Source organism: Mobula birostris, chromosome 6, assembly GCF_030028105.1.
Source record: "Mobula birostris isolate sMobBir1 chromosome 6, sMobBir1.hap1, whole genome shotgun sequence".
Lineage (NCBI taxonomy): Eukaryota > Metazoa > Chordata > Chondrichthyes > Myliobatiformes > Myliobatidae > Mobula > Mobula birostris.
The window spans coordinates 117,634,287-117,649,077 of record NC_092375.1 but is presented as its reverse complement, the minus strand read 5'-3'; the positions used below and the strand labels follow the sequence as shown (position 1 = coordinate 117,649,077).

The following is a 14,791-nucleotide window of genomic DNA, read 5'->3' as shown; positions in this document are numbered from 1 at the left end:
CCAAAGCCGCTCTGTGATGGGACACTCCCCACTTCCCTGGATGAGAATGGCTCCAGATCTCCGGAAACACGACACCGTATCCCCCTTCCCTGAACACAGTGTCTGCAGTGTGCTCATCTACACATGGCACCCCAATGAGGCTAGGATCTGAAAGATCACCGTAGAACACAGACAGAACAGAACAGCACTAGAGCAGCCTATTCGGTCCATCATGTCTGTGCTGAACATGTTAATTTAATGAAACCTAATCCCATGAAAAACAATGCCAAATTAGACCAAATCCCTTCTGCCTCCAGTCTGTCTAAATGTCACGATCATACCCGCTTCCATCACCTCACCGGCAGTGTGTTCAAGGCACCCATCACTCTGTGTATGTGTAAACAAAATCTTACCTGAACTTCACCTTTAAATGTTCCCCCTCTCACCTTAAAGCTCTGTCCACTGGGGGAAAAAGACTTGGTTAATGCTGCCACCTGCAGGACGGTCAGGGAGGGGCCAAGACTACCACAGCCCAACAGTGAATAAAGAAAGCAGGTTCTGGGTTTGAGGTGCTGCCTGATGCGCTGAGTTTCCCCAGTACTTTTTATGTGTTGCAGAGGATTTCCAGCACCTGCAGAACCTCTTGTGTGTAGTAGATGAATGAAGCAGAACTGTGGGTCTGTGGGACCAGCACCTTCTAATCCCATACTCCTGATACAGGCATGGGCTGCAGTACTGAGGGACCTGTGTCCACCTATCTGGACACCAGTGGTGAAGGGGCTCAGCAGTTCCCTCCACAGATGCTGCCTGACCTGCTGACCCTTGTGTGGCCCTTCAGCACTACCCACAGCTCCTGGCCCTGGACCTGTGAGCAGAGCCAACTGTGCCCCCTCCCCCTACTCCCGGTGGCCTATGGAAGCCTGGGCCTAACCCGTGCACTCTGTCCCAGGCTTGCACACACTACCCCTGGCACAGTAGCATGTGCACACACAGACTTGGTCTTACATGCACTGTGCCCCAGGCCTGGTCCTGTGCGCTGTGCTGCCCCAAGCCCGGACTTGCGCCCTCACTCTGCCTCCTTTCTTTTGCAGGGGCTGGTCAGGAACCTTTCACTGGCCGACACCGATCTCACTGGCTGGTCCATCTTCCCCTTGGCAATCGACGACGCCATCGCTGCAGGCTGGATTCACTCTGCTGCGGAAGCGGCTGCAGGCAAGACCCTGGCCCTGCTGCCGAGCTCACCTTGGCCTCAGGGTCCCACCTTCTTCTCCGGGACCTTCTCTTCCCCAAATTCTCTGGACACCTACATTTGGCTGGAACACTGGAACAAGGTAATTGGCGTAAGCAGCTCTGTGCTGGTGGGGGGCTGGGCGGGGAATCTGAGGGTCATTGAAACCAAGGGGAGCCACCTGGTTGATAAGGCCCAGCTCACCGCATCATTCCTGGGGCCTGGGTGTTACTGAGTGTTCCTGGGTGGCGGATGTGACAAGGTTTCTTCCAACACCTCCTCTTGAGCAGTCAGCTCTGGGCTTAAAATATTTCTCAGCTCCCATTTAACCCAAACATTGCGTCCAGTTCTGGTCACCACAGTTCAGTAGGATGGGACGGTCCCGGGGAGGGTGTGGAAAAGATTCACTGGGGCGAAGGATTCCAGCCCCAGGGTGCAAGTGGAGAAGCTCAAGGTGGTTGTCCTGATCAGGGAAGGTTGGGAGCAGACAGGATCAAGGTGGACAATGTCAGGAGGGGTTTCGAGAGGGAGAATAGAGGGAAGCTGTTACCATTGGCGTGTGGGTCAGGACAGGGTTAAAACGATGGGCCGAAGGTAGGGTGTGGATGTGAGAGTGGCCTTCCCACACAGAGTGATGATAGTAGGGAGTTCATTGCCTGTGAGTGAGGGGGACAGAGCCCCCTTACATTTTTATCACCCATCTACCTGAGTCTCCTACATGCCTGTACCACCACCTCCTGTAAAAATCCCATCTCTGCCATCCCTCCAAACCCCTTAAAATTATGTCCCTCATACTAACCATTTCTGTTTTGGGAAAAAGTCACCAGTTGTCCACTTTCTCTATGCCTTTTATCATTTTGTACTCCTCTATCAAATCACCTCTTACCATTTTTCACTCCAAAGGGAAAATCCTTAATTTGCTCAACCTATCCTTATAAGAACTCTCTCTAATCCAGGCAGCATCCTGGTAAATCTCATCTGCACCCTCTAAAGCTTCCATATCCTTCCTATAAAGAAGCAACCAGAACTGAACACAGTTTGTCATGGTATCGGGCACGTGATGGTCTGGAGGTGTGCTGGGTTCTGGCTAACAGCCTGCACCTCTCCCCCCCCTCCAGGGCCTGGTCTGGATCAATGGCTTCAATGTGGGACGGTACTGGACCACGCGAGGACCCCAGCAGACGCTCTTTGTACCCAAGAGCTGCCTCAGTGAACACTCCCCAAATAACGTGACGGTGCTGGAGTTGGAACAACTGCCTGCAAAGCCAGTGGTGGAATTCCTGGATCACGTTATCTGGCTGCCACAGACCTAGGGAGAGGGGACAGCCCTTGCGGCTAGCAGCTTTATCTGTACGGAGGGCCGATCCCTGCATCTCTAGTAAATACACGTGCTTGCAGTGTGACGACGGGGGAAACAATGAAATTATAATCGAACAATGCACAGTCCCTTTAGGAACAGTGTGCAGCTTTATCATAGGCTGAGCACAGAGCAGCTCAGCTTGGCAACGTCAGCGCAGTAGCTAATCCTGTACCTGGCAGGGACAGCCAGTTGTGTAGGCAGGGAGGTTACACAGCAGAGAGTGTGACGGGAGCATCCGCCTGCTGTGAGAGTCCTCGGACACAGGGTGGAGGGGGCAGACTCCCACAGCAGAGGAGGTTTTTGTGGGCCCAGCCAGTAACGAGAATGGAGCTATTGTCCCCTGCTGATCTGCAGGGCTGTTTCTGCATGGTCTCGTGGGCTGGGGTGCCTTGTTGAACCATCAGTGCACAGCTCCCTGGGAGCAGCCCCCCTATTCAGGGCTTCTGGACTGATCTCTGACCAGGCAATCTGCTATTGGTATGATCATGAAATGATTTGCAGACCAATCATGAAAAAAGGATGATGTTGTGATCTGTGGCACTGTACAACTTTCAGTAAATGAAGTAACTTTATTAAACATCTGCATTTCTATAGCACCATTCACACCCTCAGGTCATTTATTACCAGTGAGGGACATGGGCAGTCTTACAGACAGCAACCAGCACACAGCCCCAGGGACCAGCATCAGTGTCAGGACTGGGAATTCTCCCCGATAGCACCCGTCCCATCTCCTGGGTACAACGCTGAAACCACCATGTGGGGGGATTAGTCCAGCCCAGAGTTCCATTACCAGCTCTGTCCACAGCGTGGAGCTCCAGCCCCTTCAAACAGACCTGGGGTGGAGCTCCACCATGGAGCTGTGCCCCCCCCACAGCCCCAGCATGGAGCTCCACTATGGAACTGTGCCTCCCACAGCCCCAGCATGGAGCTCCACCATAGAGCTGTGCCCCCCCCACAGCCCCAGCATAGAGCTTCATCGCTGACTCATGCCATGCAGATGCACCTTTCTCCAATTCTGGGAGATAGGCAGTCATCTTGGTCAGCCCCACTATAGGAGCAGGCCTCGCAGCAAGTGTTGTAATTGGAGGTGCCTCTTCCACCAGGTGCCGCTGATCTCCCTCCCTCTCAAAGTGTTTGCTGCCTCCTGTGCTCCTGAAGACAGCGGGTGGTGCAGAAACTGTAGTCGAGATACTCGAAGGGGACTCGTCCTGCCAGAGACTGGCCACACAGCCAACAGCGCCTGCTGAGAGGAAGAAGCAATTGTAGCTGAATCGAACCCAGGAGCTTGTGTAACAAATTCTGGAGTGGGTGACAGGCTCCCACGCAGTTCAGTTTATACAGGAGTTGGGAGATCACATTAAACACTGGATGGACTGTACTTGAGTATCGGGTTTAGTTCAGTCCATCACACTACGGGTGGATTACAGGCAGGAATACACAGTTGATGTTTTGGGCCTGTAATCAGGAGTCTTGATGACGAGTTTTGGCCTGAAACGTTGACTGGTTATTTCCCTCCACAGGTGCTACCTGAGCTGTGTGTTGCTCTGGATTTCTAGGATGGATAGTGGGTAGAGGTTGCCCAGGATGTTGCTTAGAATGTAGGGCTGTGATTACAAGGAGAGATTGCACAGGCTGGGTTTGTCCTCCCTGGAATGTAGGTGGTGACCTTAATGCTGTTTGTTAAATTATGAAAGAATGGATAGTCTTTTACCAGCAGTGGAGTGCAGAACCATAGGGCACAGATTGAAGGTGAGGGGAAAGAAATGCAATGCAGAGCTGAGAGGTACGTTTTCCCCACACAGTCTGGTGAATATCCGAACAAAGTAGGAGAGACAGGTACGTACGTTCAATGTTTAAATATATTTGCATGGGAGATGAGTCTAATGTGGACAATGGGATTAACATAGGCCACAAGGTCTGTTTGTGTCTATGTTGTACTGATCCACACAGGTCCTGTCAGGGTTACAACAGGGTTTGTGACTGTGCTGTACCCTTCTACACAGGTCATGTCAGGATTACAACTGGGTCTGTGCCTGCTGTACTGATCTACGCAGGTCCTGTCAGGATTACAACTGGATCTGTGTGTCTGTGCTGTACCATCCTACACAGCTCCTGTCAGCGTTACAACAGAGTTTGTGACTGTGCTGTACCCTTCTACACAGGTCCTGTCAGCGTTACAACAGCGTACAACACAAACAATCCACAAGTTGGGAAACAGAGTTCCGATCTAACAGCCATCAGCAACTCCACCTTGCTGGACTCCCAAATATTCATTCATATCTGTCTGCTGTACATAGTCAGCTGGGGAGAATGTGTTTACAGAATAACTTACAGACTGGAATCTAATGCAGGCGTTCACAGGGTTTATACATAGAACAACCTTACAGGCCCTCTGGCGCACGACTTGCACCAACCTTTTAGCCAACTCCAACATCAACAACCCTTCTCCCCCCCCGCCCACCCTGCATAGCACTCCAATTTTCTTTCATCCATCAATGTTCACAAGGATGTTGCCAAGGGCAAGTTTGAATGGGCTAGGGCTTTATCCCCCTGGAGTGTAAGAGAATGAGGGGAGATTCAACAGAGGTAAACAAAACTATGAGGGGTATAGATAGGGTAAATGTAAATTTTTCCACTGAGGTTGGGTGAGACTAGAATTAGAGGTCATGTGTTAAGGGTGAAAGGTGAAATATTTAAGGGGAACCTCTTCACTCGGGTGGTGAAAGTGTGGACAAAACTGCCATTGGAGGTGGTTGATGTGGGTTTGATTGCACCATTTAAAAGAAGTTTAAGTAAGTACAGGGATGGGAGGGGTATGTAGGGCTGTGGTTCAGGTGAGTTGATGGGACTAGACAGAATAACAGGTTAGCATGGACTTAGATGGGCCAAAGGGCCTACTTCTGTGGTGTAGTGCATATGGCACCATGTGAGTGTCTAAGAGTACTTATACACTCACTAGCCACTTTATTAGGTACTGGACTGGAACCTGGCGGTGTCTTCTGCTGGTTGACAGGTGTGTTCAGAGATGCTCTTCTGCGTATCTCTGTTGTACGGCATGGTTATTTGAGTTTCTGCCACTTTCCTGTCAGTTTAACCCAGTCCGGCCATTCTCCTCTGGCCTCTTGCATTAACAAGCTGTTTTTTGCCCACAGAATTGCAACTCACTGGATTTTTTTGTTTTTTGCACCATTCCCTGTAAACTAGAGACTGTTGTGTGTGAAAATCCCAGGAAAATCAGCAGTTTCTAAGATACTCAAACTACCCCATCTGGTACTAATAATCGTTCCACGGTCAAAGTCACTTACAGAGTCCCATTTTGATATTTGGTCTAAACAACGACTGACCCTCTTGACAATGTCTGTATGCTTTTATGCATTCAGTTCCTGCCACATGATTGGCTGATCAGATATTTGCATTAACGAGCAGGTGTACCTATAAAAATGGCCACTGAGTGTACAAAGAGAGGTTGGGGCTCTGTTACCTGACCGTTGGGACTGCTCCATTGCTGACCAGCTGCTGGGCGAAGCGTTTCTCTGCAGCGAGAGCTCTCTGCAACAAACCACGAGGTCAGTGTCCCTGACACCCAATACAAGCTCACCCTCAGGCAACATTCTGCTCGTCAGCACAGCCCCTCTCCCCTTCCCGAGAGTGTCAGCCCAACCCGTCGCCCACCACTCCCGTCCACCCCAGCCTCCCCTCCCTGACTGTATCAGCCATTCCTCTCCCCTCCTTGTGAAATCCCCAGGCAACCCCGCAACACCCCACCATCCTACCTTTCTCGAGAGCATCAGCCCACCTCCTTTCCCCTCCGACTTTGTCAGCCTGCCACTCCACACCATAGTCCTGTCGCTGATCGGGTTAGCCCACCACTCTCCCCTCCTCCCTGACCATGTCAGCCACCCTTCTCCCCAGCCCGTCCCTCCCCTTCCCATGTCAGTCCCAGGGAGCCCCCACCTTCTCTCGCTCACTCAATGCCAAGAACATTTTCCTCTCCATTTCTTCCTCCTCCAGTCTCTTCTTCTCTTCCCTCCGTTCTTTCTCCCTCAGTTTCCTGGCGGTTTTCTGCGCTCGCTTCTTAGCCGCTTTCTGTGCCTCCAGTTCACACGTTAGCGGTGTAGAAATCTGTTTGGGCACAACAAAATGTCCGTACCACAGGACATCCACCGTACTGTTTCCAACTGTCTCTAAGTACTGCCCCCTACAGTGCAACCCTCCCTCTGTACCATCCCATTTTTTTTAACAAACGCACAAAACTTTATTCAAATACAAAAGATGTACAAAGGTTAGAGATTACAATACAGTTACTGAATTCAAATTAAAATACAGTTGTACCATAAGATACAGGAGCAGAATTAGTCATTTGGCCCTTCGAGTCTGCTCTGCCATTTCATCATGGCCAATCCAATTTTTCTCTCAGCCAATCTCCTGCCTTCTCCCTCTATCCCTTCATGCCCTCACTAATCAGGAATCTTTCAAGCTCTGCCTTAGATATATGTAAAGACTTAGTCTCCACAGCTACCTATGGCAATGAATTAGGCATATTGACCACTCTCTGGCTAAAGAAATTCCTCCTCATCTCTGTTCTAAAAGGACAGAGATGAGGAGGAATTCCACGGACCAGCAAATGCCAGCCAGTTTAGCGAGCAGAGCGGCCGACACCCCTGCTGAAATCCGGAGGAAAGCACACAGAGGATGCAGAGGGGGAATCACAAAGCCGAGGAAAGAGGACCGGGTCGAGACAACAGAGACTTTTGGAGAAGAGGAATTCGGTGGGTAATACCGTTCCGGCTGACCAGAGGTGCACTGAGAGCGGTAAGTGTGAAGGAGTTGGGTGCTTACTGTTCTGGCTAACAACGGATGGTGCAATCCGGGGTATATTACGATTGAGGAACGTGTTTGCAGACCGGATATTGAACTTTTTACTGTGGGACTTCGGCCACATTCCACTGTGATACAACACTTGGTGGCACAGGAGGTCGTTCCTGCCTGTGGCCATCGAACGTGCAGCTCCTCCCGTGGAGGGTCAGACACCCTGAGCCAATAGACTGGTCCTGGACTTATTTTCCATCTGGCATAGTTTGCATTCTGTTGTTTGATTGTTTGTGGTTTTTGTATTGCTATATTTATGCTCTATTCTTGGTTGGTGCGGCTGTAACAAAACCAAATTTCCCTCGGGATTAATAAAGTATATCTATCTATCTATCTATACTGAGGATGTGTCCTCTGCTCTTAAGGCTCCCCCACCATAAGAATCATCCTCTCCATATCCACTCTATCAAGGCCTTTAACCATTTGATAGGTTTCAATGAGGTCACCCCTCATTCTTCTTAAGTCCAGCGAATACAAGTCCAGAGCCATCAAATGCTCAAATACAGTTATTAGCATCTGTAATGCACTCAATTCCCTGGGGGGGGCACTGTTCACAGAAGTTCCCCACTGTACTCATCAGGGTTACATGCTCTCTCTCTGAGGACACCCTGGCACGAATGTAACCCTGGAACAGGGGCAGGCAGAGCCCCTAACAGGCCGATGCCTTCATTCGCCAGCGGCCATCTTGACCAGGACATCCTCCGAGTGACCCACACCCCTCCTTACTGGGTGCCCACAGACCAGGAGAGTGGGGCTGAAGTGCAGCCAGAACTTCAGCAGCAGCCCCTTCAGATATTCAAACAGGGGCTGCAACCTCTCACATTCCATGTAGGCACGCGTATTGACTCCTCCCGCTCCATGTAGACACGTGTATTGACTCCTCCCGCTCCATGTAGACAGGCGTATTGACTCCTCCCGCTCCACGTAGACACGCGTATTGACGCCTCCCGCTCCATGTAGACACGCGTATTGACGCCTCCCGCTCCATGTAGACACGCGTATTGACGCCTCCCGCTCCATGTAGACACGCGTATTGACTCCTCCCGCTCCATGTAGACACGCGTATTGACTCCTCCCGCTCCATGTAGACACCCGTATTGACGCCTCCCGCTCCATGTAGACACGCGTATTGACTCCTCCCGCTCTATGTAGACACGTGTATTGACTCCTCCCGCTCCATGTAGACACGCGTATTGACTCCTCCCGCTCCATGTAGACACGTGTATTGATGCCTCCCGCTCCATGTAGACACGCGTATTGACTCCTCCCGCTCTATGTAGACACGTGTATTGACTCCTCCCGCTCCATGTAGACACGCGTATTGACTCCTCCCGCTCCATGTAGACACGCGTATTGACTCCTCCCGCTCTATGTAGACACGCGTATTGACTCCTCCCGCTCCATGTAGACACGCGTATTGACGCCTCCCGCTCCATGTAGACACGCGTATTGACTCCTCCCGCTCCATGTAGACACGCGTATTGACGCCTCCCGCTCCATGTAGACACGCGTATTGACTCCTCCCGCTCCATGTAGACACGCGTATTGACTCCTCCCGCTCCATGTAGACACGCGTATTGACGCCTCCTGCTCCATGTAGACACGCGTATTGACTCCTCCCGCTCCATGTAGACACGTGTATTGACTCCTCCCGCTCCATGTAGACACGCGTATTGACGCCTCCCGCTCCATGTAGACACGCGTATTGACTCCTCCCGCTCCATGTAGACACGTGTATTGACTCCTCCCGCTCCATGTAGACACGTGTATTGACGCCTCCCGCTCCATGTAGACACGTGTATTGACTCCTCCCGGCCACAGAAAGGACAGGTGGACTGTGTATCAGTGAATCTACCCAGCAATCTATTGTATGGTACTGCCCTGTGCAACACCCTCCAGCCCAGGTACTCAATATACAGGGGGAAAAACCCGACAAAGAGAGAATTCCACTGGGGGCCTCCCTCACCACCTGATGGGAAGACAGGCCTCCATGCCGTGTCTGGATGGTAGGTGAGGGTCATGAAGTGAAAAGTGTGCAAAAGCAGTCCATACAGGATCCAGCTCAGCACAACTCCTGCTCATCCTGTGAGAGACCATCTTCTGAAAAAGATCTTGGGGCTTGGGTCCCATGAGCACCTCTGGCGAAACAGGGGTTGGTGGAGACGGAGCCACTCCTCACCCTCGAGCCACCACTGTGGACGGATGGGAAACTACTTCCTCTACAGGGGCAGGAGCAGTCTGACTGGAGGAGACTCTACCCCAGAACCGCAGTATCTCCGGGTGAAAAGCAGGCAGTCCCGCACAGCAGAGCGGCTGACGCTCAACGCCAGGAGTCACGTACCCTCCTTACGGCAATATCCACGGCGAAGAAAGTGTGTCGACAGTGCGTGCCACCTCGGAAGGTGCTCGTTGTACAGGTATCTCTGCAGGGTCCTGAGGCAGAGCTGCCAACCGGGTAAGTACACACACCAGAGACTGACCGCCCTCCACAATCGGAAGACGCAGGGTCACAGCGGAGATTCAATGCCTCCTGTTGCCCCAGAAGAAATCCACCAACTTCTTCTGGATCCTGGCGACATATACAGAGGGCGGGACTAAAGTGACCAGCCGGTACCAAAGCATGGAGACTACCGGCTGGTTAATGACCGACGCCCTGCCCCGTACGAGATTGCGCAGAGTAGACACCACCAGCACCCCATCGGACAGAGACTTTCGTCTCTACGCCCCCCCCAATTCTCTGCAGTGGAGCTTAGCTAGACCCCCAGATAGAAAAGGTATGTGGTGCTCCACGCGAATGGTCTTAGCTCCTCTGGCAGGGAGTCCATCTCCCTCTGGCCCACAAGAAGACAAGAGCACTTTCCCCAGTTGACCCTGGCAGAGGACGTGGCTGAGAAGACCCACTGGCAGTCTTGCATCCTCTGTAGGCCAAGAGGGTTGGTGATCATCAGGAGGACACCATTGGCTAAGCCAAAAAGCTTACCTCATGCAGAACCAGACCTGCCAACTGCTTCTGAAGAAGGCACGCAGACAGAGTTTAGTTGCCCCATTGGGCAGCTCTGATGCTCCCCACCAAAAGTAAAAGGCACTGCCAAAGACCCATTGAACTTTATCAGGCACTCTGTGGTCCACGTCCGAGGAGGCAGTCATGATCCATCCTGTCAGATGCCTTCTGATTGAGAAGAAAGATGACCGGCAGGTCAGACTCACGGGACTAGATGGATCATGTCCTGGATGAAGTGGATATTGTCCTGAACAGACCAGCCAGGGTCTTTTAATATAAGACTGCTCTGGGCAGATCAATGGGACAGTAAGGAAGCCAGGCAATTGGCTATTGCCTGGGCAACGATCTTATACTTGGTGCACAGGAGAGACACCAGGCACCGATTTGTCAGGCAGCTAAGATCCCCCTTTTTCTGCAGTAGGACCACGATCATCCTATGCTATCTCACATTGCTAGGCTTCTGCCCAGGACCCTGGTGTAGTCAGCACCAGTTTATTCCAGAAGGCCCGGAGGAACAGTCAACCCGTCCAACCTCAGGGACTCACCTACCCGAAGCTAGTTAATTCCTCAAGCTATAGTGGAGAGTCCAGCTGCTGGACAGCCTCAGGGGTGACCTTGGCAGATCTGCCCTCAGCACTCGCTGCACCTCCTGACTTGGGTCCTATGAGAACAGGGTCGCATAAAATGAGTGAACTTCATTAACAATTGTCACCAGATCTGTGACTGAGTAGCCATCCTCTGCCAGCAGCTCCACAAATTGCCTACACAATTCCCTCCATTTCTCCAGAGAGCAAAAGAAGGGTGAGGCATGGCACAGTCCAGATCCTGGATCCATGGCCTCATTAAAGCACCTCGGGACCCTCAGCACTTCCTTTTCCCCCGGTAACAAAGGAGCATACCCCCATGGTTGGGCTCGCTTGAGACTCCAGGCCAAGGAGCTCGTTCTTGAGCCACTCGATCTGACACCCATTTCTTGGTCGACCCTCGTGCATATTCCTTGCAAAAACATTAGACATGAGCTCTGCTCACGTCCCACCAGAGCCTCAGAGGGTAAACCCCACTGCTCTTTCCTCCAGGCTTCCCAGGACAGATGGAAGAATAGCCAGACTCTCCGCCAACACCAGGCGGTGGTCTGAGAATGGCATCGCCGCATGGACGCTGCCGATAAGCGGGGAAATGTGTGTTCTGGAAACTCATCCTGAAGATGGCTCAGAGTCAGGAGTGAGGCTCCAACAGATTTTGATGAAATCAAAAGATCCAACCAGCTGTCTCACAGCTGCACTGACACTCGACTGCTCTGAGGACCAGAGCAATCTCTCTCCTCGAGGGCTCGGTTGAGATCACCCCCGAGGACAATGCACTTGCCTGTAACAATGGAGCCCAGCAGCAGTTATCTCCCGAAACAAGTGCACCTGGGGCTTGGACGTAAATGTTAACTAAGTGTAGCGATACACCAACCAAGTGCACGGCGAGATGCAGCTAGCGACCTGGCTCGAGCTCATTAACCTTCACTATCTCCAGCTGGAAGGTTGGGGCAACAAGATCGCCACCCTGTTCGAATCGGAGCTGAGGTGACTCACGTCATTCTGGGAGCCAGGTGGAGGTGTGGGTTTCCTGCAGGAAGCTCACAACATACCTCTGTTCCCTGAGGCCTGAGAGATGTTGGAACCCGCAGTGAGACTCCCTGCCGCCATTGATATCAATACTTGCTACTGTGACCTTCCTGACTGAGATACATCTTCTCACTAATGCCCTGGCTACCAGGAGCAGGCACATACCCTGTGCCCAAGCACCCCGAACAGGGCTCTCAGGAACTCCCTGAATTGGCGTCGCTCCAACACGAGCGCTAACAAATTCCTCCCCTTTTTAAGGATAAATCGCACAAACCCAGGCAGGTCCCTCCATTGAGCAGACTCGATGGGCCGAATGGCTGACTTCTGCTCCTTTGTCTTATGTCTTATGGTTCTTCCATCGACTAGTGGCTATTCAGGCCTTATGCTGCCCACGCAGAGTGCCAGCTAAGAACTCACGTATCTCCTCCACAGAAACAGTCTGAGACTCACTGCCGGGGATGAATTCCTCCACCATTTTGGCTTCAAAAGAGTCCTCCTCGTTCCTGTCACTGCATCCCAGGTCATCCTCACCTTCACTGTCCCACTCCCACATGCTCACCCCACTACGGGAAACAGCCACGTCCTCCCTGTCCCATACACACATGCTCACTCCACTACCAGAAGTCTCATCAAGTGGCCCCACTACAGCCATGGCCCTAGCCTCAGGACCAGTGTAAGGTGGAGACACCACCTCCCCTTGGATCATCAACAGCACCCACACCCCGTTCCTGGTGCGTGGCAGGGCTGGCCTCGTGCAGCCACACCCCGTTCCTGGTGCGTGGCAGGGCTGGCCTCGTGCACCCACACCCCGTTCCTGGTGCGTGGCAGGGCTGGCCTTGTGCAGCCACACCCCGTTCCTGGTGCGCGGCAGGGCTGGCCTCGTGCACCCACACCCCGTTCCTGGTGCGCGGCAGGGCTGGCCTTGTGCAGCCACACCCCGTTCCTGGTGCGTGGCAGGGCTGGCCTCGTGCAGCCGGTACTGCTCTCTACCAGCCTGGGCATCCCATCAGCCTCCTCAAAGTCCAAAAGGGCTTGAGCCACTTTAGCCTCGACCGCCACTGCACTTGAGTTGCCTTGGTCACAAACCCCTTGGGTACCCCAAGGAGAACTTACGACCTCCCCACTTATCAGGACCCTGGCTCTCCACTCTTTCAGGAGGACCGTGACCCAGGAACCCCTGTTCACTCACGTTATTCCCTTCCCTGGTGGATGCAAGTTCCGAGCACTCTGCTCCACCCAAGGACGAATCATTCCCCTTACACAATCCCTGTTCGGAAGGGGTACCATAACACCAGAGGCTACGAGCTCTGGTGAGGCTGTCCTGGCAGAGAGTGAGCCTCTTTCTTGGGAGTCATGCTTGCAGCCTTTTGCAGGCGTAAATCTTCTCCCTTAGTCAGTTCCTATCTTTGGATTCAGAGGATGAGCAGCTTCCCATTTTTGTTCCTCTGATGTGGGGAGATCCAATAGCCTCCATTTCAGCTGAACTCTTGGGCCTCAGCACCACGTCCTCCCTCACAGCCTCTCCAGACCCTTGCTGAGCCACAGAGATATCCGTACCCACCAGGCAGGGACTAAGGGAAGGCCCTGGCTCATCCTTCTGCGGCGGAAAGGCCTGGAAATCTTTCTTCTTCCCCTTAGCCTTTTTGCCCTGTCCCTGCCACCGGGTCAGAAGAGGGAATGGGGGAGGGACAGAGAGTGGGGAGAGGCCCTGTGCCACCACGATGGAGTTGGTGCCCTGGTGTACAGAGCAGTTCTTATGAATATACCCAAATTCCTTGCAGGCATGGCACCGTGGCTGGCTCAGAGCCCAGCAGATCCGGTAACACTCCTGTGTCACAAATGAAAGTACCCCTCAGCACTCCTCGGTCCATTTAGCTCTACAATGGAGGGTATACACATGCCCAGAACGACCTCCGCCTGGTTTGAGTGGTGTAAGGTTCATTGGCAACCTCGTCTCCCCAAAGAATGCAGGTGGGGAAGCAGGTCTGCTCTGTCGAGGTGAGGGTGCATGTTATAGAAGGTCACATTCTGTATGGGGTCTGTCACTCTCGTACCGGCACAAAGACCCCATCCACATTTATGCCCCCACTCAGGGCCAGGGACACCTTTCTAGCGGACCGTAGGTAAAGGGACTTCTGGTGCATCTTACCATCCCAGTCATCCCCACCCACAGACGCAGCCATAGGAGCTAACTTCTCAGCTCTCGGGTGAGGCGATATCGCACTGCACCATGTTTAGAACGATCAGTCTGAAAAGTGGTGGCTCTGCAGTTCTTTCACCAGAAGCTACGGCTCCTGCGTCGGAACAAGGTGTCACCATTTTGGAGCTGCAGTCCACCGTGTCAAAGTCCACGTAGTCAGAAATCAAACGCTGCTGAATTAACTCAGTCACAACACTTTCGAAGAGCAGTCTTTCGAAGAGCAGTTCCGAGAAGAGGGAAATTATATCAGTCTCTTCCAGACAAGCAGGGATACTGTGCGATGAAACTCTGGCACTGACCCTCTCAGTGTGCAGCTGGGACACTCCAATGTTCACACATCCATCTGAGTGACAGTCCAAAGATTCGCCGCAAAACACATCACCCTGTCATTCCTGGCCGAGCGCTCCAGGTGAGAGAGGGCTTGCTGATGTTGGCAGCCAGAGAAGTCTGTCCCAGCTCCAGTAAAAGTTGCAGACACAAACTCTGGCAAGCCACCAGCCACTGTCACAGCCTGGGCACAGATTCAACAAAAGTAAGCAAA

General features: G+C 52.6%; 2 protein-coding genes across 10 annotated transcripts in view; one reads left to right on the top strand and one right to left on the bottom strand.

The window, feature by feature from the left end:
* Positions 1–7,823, top strand: part of LOC140199310 (beta-galactosidase-like) — a 48,828-nt gene extending 41,005 nt beyond the window's left edge. For both annotated transcript variants that reach the window (XM_072261145.1, XM_072261143.1), the window contains exons 15-16: positions 1,071–1,310; positions 2,326–7,823. In XM_072261145.1, the coding sequence (XP_072117246.1) occupies positions 1,071–1,310; positions 2,326–2,520 (435 nt within the window). In that variant the 3' untranslated portion in view covers positions 2,521–7,823. The remainder of the gene's footprint in view (positions 1–1,070; positions 1,311–2,325) is intronic.
* The window catches only part of ankzf1 (ankyrin repeat and zinc finger peptidyl tRNA hydrolase 1), a 41,708-nt gene continuing 30,033 nt past the window's right edge, over positions 3,117–14,791 (bottom strand). For 4 of the 8 annotated variants that reach the window (XM_072261135.1, XM_072261133.1, XM_072261137.1 and 1 more), the window contains 2 exons: positions 6,522–6,689; positions 3,117–3,807 (listed from right to left, as the gene is read on the bottom strand). In XM_072261135.1, coding sequence (XP_072117236.1) covers positions 3,616–3,807; positions 6,522–6,689 — 360 coding nt within the window. In that variant the 3' untranslated portion in view covers positions 3,117–3,615. Of the gene's footprint in view, positions 3,808–6,048; positions 6,117–6,521; positions 6,690–14,791 lie in introns of all 8 variants that reach the window. The other 4 variants (XM_072261140.1, XM_072261134.1, XM_072261138.1 and 1 more) reach the window with 3 other exon arrangements.